The 9,444-nt window shown below is 34.9% G+C and overlaps 2 protein-coding genes and 1 long non-coding RNA gene across 3 annotated transcripts; all 3 read right to left on the bottom strand.

Annotated features, from left to right (window-relative positions):
* Positions 1-1,827: 1,827 nt before the first annotated feature.
* Positions 1,828-4,135, bottom strand: LOC108476827 (pentatricopeptide repeat-containing protein At5g66520). The gene has a single exon (XM_017779185.2). The coding sequence runs from the start codon at positions 4,105-4,107 to the stop codon at positions 2,239-2,241; it is 1,869 nt and encodes a 622-aa protein (XP_017634674.1). The 5' UTR covers positions 4,108-4,135; the 3' UTR covers positions 1,828-2,238.
* A 134-nt stretch (positions 4,136-4,269) lies between these two features.
* On the bottom strand, positions 4,270-5,899 carry LOC108476829 (phosphopantetheine adenylyltransferase-like). Its single transcript, XM_017779186.2, has 6 exons — positions 5,562-5,899; positions 5,393-5,464; positions 5,198-5,257; positions 4,995-5,089; positions 4,669-4,738; positions 4,270-4,547 (listed from the first exon to the last, which is right to left on the bottom strand). Exons 1-6 carry the CDS (start codon positions 5,694-5,696, stop codon positions 4,419-4,421), a joined length of 561 nt encoding a protein of 186 aa, XP_017634675.1. The 5' UTR covers positions 5,697-5,899; the 3' UTR covers positions 4,270-4,418.
* Positions 5,900-6,879: 980 nt separating this feature from the next.
* On the bottom strand, positions 6,880-8,881 carry LOC128285597 (uncharacterized). Its single transcript, XR_008276089.1, has 3 exons — positions 8,766-8,881; positions 7,807-7,886; positions 6,880-7,118 (listed from the first exon to the last, which is right to left on the bottom strand). It is a non-coding gene; the product is annotated as an uncharacterized LOC128285597 (long non-coding RNA).
* Between the last annotated feature and the right edge of the window lie 563 nt (positions 8,882-9,444).

Raw genomic sequence — 9,444 nt, 5'->3', positions numbered from 1 at the left:
AAATCTTGTGAATTGCTGCTTAAACATTTTATTGCATTTTATTTTATTCTCATTTGCATATTAGTTGTTAATTTAAGTTAATTAGATCATTCACACACTTTCAAATATTTTATTTTTATAACCAACTTGTTAAATATTAATTTTACAATTATTGATTATCAATATAGTCACTGTGGAAACGATACTCTTTTTACTCACTTATTACTTGTTAACGACTATGTATACTTGCAAATTCCGTTGCGAACCAGTCAACTTACCTACAACAATGTTAAAGAGCGCTTGCAATGCGTCCATATTGGAACTAAAGACCTCCGTCACATATTCCTTGAACTATTCTCCCCTTGGATCTAACTCATCAGTGCATATTTCCACTAACTCGAGTGTTTCATTCACTTCACCTATGAATTTCTCGAGATGGACCACACAACTTTCCAAAGTCGACAGCATATCCCTCGACCTGTTATTTTTTCCTAGACCTCCTGCGGGTCTCCATCGGGATATTCTACTTGTCTCCTCTTTTTTTCATTTCAACGCCGCCTTTCAACTTTAGCTCTGATACTAACTATCACGAGACTAGAACTTTAGTCTCGCAAACCGCGCGGCTTAGGCGATTTATTTGCTCCAAATTTGCCTAAGTTAGCCTAACTTTTGCAAAAATGAGAATTCTCGCAGAAATTCTCTAAAGCACCGAAAATATAGCGGAAGCACACTCGAAACGAAAAAGCAACAAAGAACAAAAAAGCCAAAGGAAAATAACACACCAAGTGCTTGAGTAAATGTTCTCAAATATATTCACAGCAATGAATGGAATGCTTACAAATGAGGGGGAAAGACTCTATTTATAGTTGAGCTCCCTCAAAACCAACGATATAGATTGAGTTAGATCGACGGTCAAGATTAGAGCCTATCTACAATTGAGAGTCTTAAATGATTCAAACTCTATACAATCTTATCCCTTTAGGATTTACACTATTTACCTTGATAACTCTAGTTTTACTAGGCTACTAAGGCTTTAAATAGATAAGCTTCCCCATAGGTTCCATCAGGTTATATGAGGCCCATTTCATCAATTAACCTCTATGAGACACTTTTTGCACAATCATCAATAGATTTGATTCATGACCCGTGACACTAAAACATTAATAAATTTTAATGTTTCTCCGTAATATAAAACACACATCCTATATTCCATTTGAAATGTACACCTTACCATTTTTAGCCATGTAATCTTTGTGGTGTCAAGAACTCTTGATATTCTATATTCTTTACCTTGTAAGAGATAAGCCTTCCATAATCTATTTATAAGGCATCACACATGTTATGCTTTTGCAGCATAATATTCAAGTAATGATTGTACAAGGACGTCGTCAAAAAACCCAATCTAAACTAATGTTATGTAATGATGGGCAAAAAACAGACTAATGTTATTTAAGATGTTGTCCACGTTGACACAAATCATAATACAACCTTTACACAAGTTAATATTTTAACAATTTTATTTTCTCATGTTTTGAAAATATTACCAAGTGCGTTTTCATATTTTATTTATTGAAACAAATTTTAATCTCATTTATTAAAGTTGTTTTTCAATTTTCAAAAATAAAAATAAATATACTTCTAAAATGAAAATAAATGAAAAAATTTGATACACTGTTTGTGGAATTTTAAAATTTCACAAATAGAATTAAGAGGTTAACAAGTATCCGATGGTGTATAGTAAAATATTAAAAATAAATATTTTTAAAAAATACATAATTTTTAAAATTACTTATAGAATGAAAAAAAAGACATTATAAATATATATCAAATACTACCCTGAAATAAAAATTATTTTGAAAAAACCGAAGAGATCCTATTTTTCTTTATTACGTTTTATTTACTTTAATTTTGGGGCCTCCCCCAATAAGGCGTTGGGTTTATTTTCCAGGTTTTGGTGCGGCAGAAATGAGCATCGATATGGTTTCGGTGACGTCCATCTAAAATGGGTGGATTCAACTTAGCAATGCTTCATTCTTAAGCAGCTCCGCTACTTCCCATGCTTTCTTCGTTGCCTCAAATATATCTACTTTTTTGGCTAAATGCCGAAGGGACCACCGGGCTTCATATTTGCTCTATTGGATTCTTTTAATTTTTGGGAGCTGAAGGTGTTTGCCTTGTGCTCAGCAAAGCTTATACATTAACTACTCCTAGTTGGTGTACTAACAGGTGAGTTAATATAATGTTGTGGTCTCTCCTTCCTCACCATTTATCTCCACAAGTACAATTGCCATCCTTAAAATGGTGGAACCTGGTTCTATCCCTCATGACAATCTCCCTATCATATATCTTGGACACAAGTTTTGTTACACTGTGGCAGTCCTCGCATATCCGAAGATTCTTGATAATTCTAATAGTTGTCCCTGGTTTAGTTCTAAGTAATCCAAATGCAATAGCCAACTTCTCACTGTGCTGATTGATTGCCATTTCTTTGGCTTCATTGTCCAGATCAAGCAGTAGATTCTGCAATGCAGGTTTATATCCTTCCTTTTCAAGTCTTTCAGCTATATTGTCCCACATGCGGTAAATCTCTGCTGCCTGTGGATGGGACTTGGTCCCGGCCAAGAATTCATGGACAACCCCATTCAGACTAATTGCACTGCATCCCGGAAGTTTCGAAACCCCTCGTTCTTTCATCTCCCTCCTTGCTTCAACTGCTTGGTCCCAGTCCCCTGCTGCTGCATGAATGCTCGCCAAGTGAACATACCGACCACCATGGTCCGGATCTTCTTCAAGCAGCAGTTTCCCTACCTTTGTACCTAATTCGACATTTTTATGAATCCGGCAGGCATTGAGCAATGCTCCCCAAACAACAGCATTTGGTTTTACAGGCATTAGCTCAATCAATCCCTTTGCTTCTTCCAGGAGCCCTGCTCGGCCTAGTAGATCAACCATGCAGCCATAATGCTCTATTCTTGGCCTTAATTTATGAACTCGTTCGATGCTCTCAAACAATGATTTTCCTTTATCAACCAGTCCTGAGTAGCTACATGCTGTCAGAATTGCTGTAAAAGTGACATGGTTTGGCTTGATTCCGACCTTCTGCATAGTCTCAAACCAGTCCAGCGCTTCTCTTCCACGACCATGAATTGCAAATCCATAAATCAATGCAGTCCACAAAGCAACTTCCTTTTTCTTCTGTTTCTTAAAAACTTCTAAAGCTTCTTCCATGTCACCACACTTTGCATACATATCTGTAAGGGCGCAGCCTAAGATTGGATCAATCACAATTCCTATCTTGTCAATATATGCATGAATCCATCTCCCTTGATCCAACGCTCCGAGATATGAACAAGCAGAGAGAGTGCTTGCAAGGGCAACTTTGTCTGGTTGCACACCTTCAATCTGCATTTCTTGAAATAAATTCAAGGCTTCCTTGTACATGCCCGCCCCAACATATCCAGATATCATAGTTGTCCAAGAGATGACATTCTTCGTTGGCATGTTCTTGAAAAATTCATATGCAGTTTCCATCTTGCCACACTTTGCATAGCCATCAATCATCAAGTTCCAAGAAACGACGTCTCGTTTCAAGACCTGGTCAAAGAGCAAACGCGCAGCTTCCATGCTGCCGGATGATGCATAGACATGAAGCAAGGAATTCACAGCATAAACATCTGAGCGGAAACCTAACTTAACAACGTGAGCATGAATTTGCTTGGTTTCTTCCATAGCTGACAAACTGGAACAAGCTTTAAGCAGGAAAGGAAAAGTGTAGGAATTATGTGGAACTGAAAGATCCAGCATATGCTGATATAAAAGAAGGGCTGTTTCTGGTTTGTTGTTCTCTGAGTATCCTTTAATCATGGTGTTGTACATGAAAGTATTGGGCCTATTTACTCTATCAAAAACCATCCGAGCGTGTTCTAGATTACCATATTTCGAAGACACACAAAAAGTAAGGACTTTGCTTACTAAGACGGTATCTGCAACAAGGCCTGTTTTTAACATCTGTGCATGAATCTGCTTGAGTTCCTCCATTGTTGAACATTGTTCAAGTACAGGTAAGGTCTGGGTGGCATTCAATTCCAGGGACAGCTGCTTTGTTGGAGATAAAGTGAGGGGTGTCATTTATTGGTTAGTAAGGCAAAAATAGTTTCTTTCCTCAATTTAATCTAACAAATGTAGATAAGGTTTTTGATAACTTCATACATATGGTTATCCTTGCATTTCCTTTATGTGGTCCTTATTTGATCTTTCGTCAAGCTATTTAAATCTTAACAATATTGATACTTTTAATAAGAAGACACTTGCATGCTTAATTTTATTAAATTTCAGGTGTCCTTGTACATTTTTGCTGTTGGAGTTTCACAAAAAGAAAAAGGAAAAAAAAAAAGAACCATCGAAATATGGCCACCTTTCTTGCAGCCATTGATATGATATCAGCTTGTTACCATCAAGCTTGTGGCAGACTCCTGGTTTTTGGCTTTCTCAGCTTCAAGCTTCCTTAGTGTTGTTGAACTCAACTTGCCTCCAGTACATCCTTCAGAAACTAGATCTACAACTTCAATCTGCAGAAAATGGCACCATATGAAGACGTTTTCCTTGAAAAATTTTGTGAAATTATAAACAAAATTTGTCTTACTTTCAAATACTACCAACAGCATGGAAATTAACCAGACAAAAACAAACCTTTAACTGTGAAAGGCCTCTTTCAGCTCTTTTCTTATTAACGGAGACTCCACCTGGTAATGTCTCCTTACTGTCAAGAAACTAGTGCAGTTAGGCAAAGAAGGATTCACTAGCATTATATAAGGTTAATATGATGTACTTCATCTCTTGTTGCCACTTTTACTAACTCGAACAAGCCGAATCAACGTTAATTCATTGTGAAAAGGAGGCATATCCAGAAAGGAAACATCAATTCAGAGCACAAGATCAAGAAAGCAAAGTAAGCATTCATGTGAAGTGGATTACCAAAGAGTTCTCTTGTATTGAGAAGTTAGTCAGTAACAAACCTGACAAGAATGGCCTCCAAATGTTCATCAATGATTGAAGGTCCATAGGGATCTGTAATAGGTTCAACTTGGACTACTAGCTTTGGTTTGATAGACTGCAAAAATATAAGCAAAATTTATTAATAGAGAAAATCATCGAATGACTGATCACCCCCCCCCCCAATACTCTTTCATGGTCTTTTCTCATAAAAATACTTACATACCTTAATGTAATTCTCAACATTATGCATCCTTTCTTCAATGGGTTGTATCAATTCAGCAAACTATCAATAAGAGAAGGATTGCTACAGTTAATCAAATGCCTTTTTCTCTTAATCCATTTTAAACCAAGTAAACAAGTTTAGGATTTAGATTAGTTCAGAGTAAAAAGCATATTGAATGAGAAAAAAAAAAATTACCTGTTTTTTGGATAACATGGGACCATCACAAACACCCACCACGATTCGATCCCTGGCAATCTCCGCTGCTGACTATTTCCAGCAAAAGTTTTGTCTCTTAGAATCATATTGGGATAAAGAAATAAAAGTAAAACATAGTTTGAGAGAGAGATGATTATGTCAGTTTTACTTTGAGGAAGAGGCAGTGGCCGTCGTGCAAGCGGTCAAAGGTGCCACCAAGAACGACGGCGCCATATGAATTTGGCGGCGACAGTTGTGGGTTCACCAAAGTGGATTGATCCTTTTGCTCTTCCAACATCGTCATCTATATATCACACAACTGAAACCGATACAACAAAGGAAAAGAGAGAAATATATAGGTAGCTGACTTTGGGTTAGGTACACCGAACCTAGACAAGTTGAATCCTTTCTTGGGTTTTATAACTTAAAAAAGGAAGTGCCTATGGTCCTGGGTATAAGATTAGTGAAGTAGGAGGACTTTAGTTTTCAGGTACCTTACCTACCTACCTACCTGTTTATCTAATTTTAATTTACTTCTTGTCAATGTTACCAAATCACATTTCATGATTCGGGGATGACTACTTCCGTAATTTGGATCTCTAACTATGAATTCTATCATTTAAAAAAAAAAAATTTATAAATACAAATAAATAATTGTTGATATACAAATCAACTAGAGAGAAGAAGATGATGGTGTGAGGAAGGCCAATTCACCCATGCTAAGACCGAGAGTTAAAAAGATAAGAGAGTGCTAATGTGAATGGAGAGGAGAGGAACGAGGGTTTAGTCTTTTGAGATTTGTTGGGAGGTAAGGAGGAAAAGCCCTCCTTTTCTATATTGAGCTTTGTTTTGATACTTGGCATTATCGACCTATTCTATTGAGCTCGCATAATAATAGGTGTTCGCAAGATAAGTATCTACATTCTCCTGCGAAGTCACACGTGAGATCGCGTATGAGACCACATAAACACGTATTAGGTTTAGAGTAAGATACGTGTTGACATGCATACATATATGAAACTTACTGTAACACCCCTAACCCGTTTCCATCGCTGGAATGGGTTACGAGATATTACCGAACCAAATACTTATTCGTAAAATTTTCATGCATCTTCTTCTATCATCTTCATTTCGTTAAGTTCATCTTTAATAATGCATAATTCATTATACTACCATATACGATCCTTATTCATACATAGCCGGAACACATAATTAATCATTATCAAGTTCAATCAAAACCATTACATAAGTTTACATCATATAACAACCATATCATACGATTTTATGTTATGTTCAGACATAACCAGATGACCCATTACGCTATCTCAATTTAAATACTAAGATCATATACAATAGCCAAATTGCAATTAATCACCTATATAAATGTGTCATAATCGAACTACCCCAAAAACACATAATCAATATTTCTTAGCATTTTCAACACTCAAACATATGTATAGATATATATATATAATTCATTAATAGCATTACAAATTATAACCAAGACGATTTATACCATGATTAAACATAACCAAATTCAAACTTAGTATTTAAGCCATATTCACATGGCTGGAAGTATACATATCAACGTTCAAACAAAATACATATTAGCCTATACATGCCGAAATGTTCATTTAGATCAATTAAGAAGAGGGTACCAAAATGTTGCAAGCTGGTGTGATGACTTCGACGATGATTCCAAGCACGCAAAATGGGTCAAGGAAATCTAAATAGGAGACAAGCAAACACACCAAATGAGTATTCAACTCAGTAGGTCATAAGCAATATAATACAGACCATTAACATGAGATCATAAGAGAAATAATGTAAGATCAACTATTTCAGCCATACCGATCTATGCTACAATTAACTAGATTATTGATCCAACCACAAGCCAAATATTGCTATCCGATCAACTATCAAACAACCAAATGGTTTAAATCTTTTTTTTTTTTCAAAGTATGAAACAATGATGAACTAGATGTATCCATGCATATACGTTTCATGTCTCAACTTCGATATTTCAGGTAATAGCTCTAGCACTTTATTCTTTCCCTATACTTCTTATATCATCAACCGATTTCGCACACATAGTGCTAAACAAATTCGCACACATAGTGCCATGCTACACCGCACACATAGTGCCTTGAAGATTCACTCATGTATTGACATCCAAATCAACACACATAGTGCCATTCAATTCCGCACACATAGTGCCATTCAAATCCGCACACTTAGTGCTAATGTTGACCCATTATAATAAGACAATTTACTTAATTCAATTGGCATATAAGGCCACAATTATAAATATGTATATCACTCCAAAAGAATACCTAACAAAAGAAATTCTCTCATGATACACTAGAGTCATTTATGTATAAATTAATCAACCTTAGAAATGCTTATGGACTTACCTTGTGTTGGATAAAACGGTTCCAAATCGGCTACTCGATGCTCCTCGCTTTGCCCTTGCTTGATTCCCCTCCTTTAAGTTCTTGAGTTTGATTAAATAAATTAACTAGTTTAACCGCCTTGCTAGTTATTTGTATCCAAATTTTAATGATTTTATATCATAAGGAACACATGGTAAAATTTGATCTTTCTACCTTATGCTTTTGAGTTATTCGGCTAATAACCACATAATATCACATTACTATCAATAATCCAATCAATATTTTAATTATACATACATATATAACACATATATATATTTGTATATACGGCAACCACCCTTGCTAATTACTCACATATATAGTCTAATAATTTTCATTACATTTTACAACCTAATTGTTGAAGACATTAAAACTTCAACAAATATTCATCTATTACCTCAAGGCCGGATGCATCATCACTTCCAAACATAACATTATCTCAAATATGTTTACATTATAATCATGAATCAAACTCAACTTATAAGCCAACATCACTCATTTAGTCGATTATATACAATCAAAGATAATATCACAAATGTGTATACCTATATAGCCGAATGTGCAAGATTAAATTCAACATCACCTATATACTTAATTATAAGGCCGAATATACAGTTTCAAATGTAATATCATTTTTATTTCATTTAAACACTTAGTTCCTCCACATAACAATTTGACCGAATGTTTCTAACTAAAAAAAAATAAAAACTCCACATCTATTCATAAGTTCATACCAATGTTCATATATATATTAACTAGTTCATTCTTCATCTTTCTAATATTCTATCCAAAGCATGAGACACTATCCTCATAACATCTAAACATCACAACCGAATGCACATTTTGTCACCAAATAGAAAAATCAACCTATGGGTTATAATATAGATTTGTCTACTAACTAAATTTCATAAAATTTAATGAAAAAAAACATGAAATCTTACCTTGATTAACCCTTAAATTGACCGAATGCTTTTAACAATTTTTCTTTCTTTCTTCACTTAGGTTCAGCTTTGCAAGAAGAAGACGAACACTTCTCTCTCCTTCCATTTCTTCTTTTATTCATCTTTTTCTTATTAATCTATTTTTCTATTTAGATTATTTTGTCATTTACCATTACAATATATATTTAATTAGACTTAGTGGAGGAACATCATCACATGGCCGGCCACTTCATGCATTAAGGGTATTTTGACATGCAAATCCATGCTTTCTCACCTTGTTGTTATTTGATCCTTACAATTTACATATCATCTTTTCTAAGTTTCTCAACTAAGTCCTTTCAAGAAAATTCACATTCCTAAGACTAATTTTTAAACATTTAATTATTTTTTTTCACACATACACTATCACACATAAATATATGCAATTAAAATAAAAATAAATTTTTGTGACTCGATTTTGTGGTCCCGAAACCACATTCCGACTAGGGTCTAATTAGGACTGTCACACTTACCTAGTAAGTTATATTATTAAACAATACCTATATCATATAAATAGAGAAGCCTCATCATCTAAGAGAGATAGAAAAACACTCAACAAACTTTGAGGGTATTTATAGGTGGTTATATTTCTCGAGTAGTCTTCATGAGGGACATGCATCCGTTAATAACGGATGGTTAA

This window comes from Gossypium arboreum, chromosome 12 (assembly GCF_025698485.1).
Source record: "Gossypium arboreum isolate Shixiya-1 chromosome 12, ASM2569848v2, whole genome shotgun sequence".
NCBI lineage: Eukaryota > Viridiplantae > Streptophyta > Magnoliopsida > Malvales > Malvaceae > Gossypium > Gossypium arboreum.
Note: the sequence above shows the minus strand (reverse complement) of the source record. Positions and strands in the feature narration are given on the sequence as shown.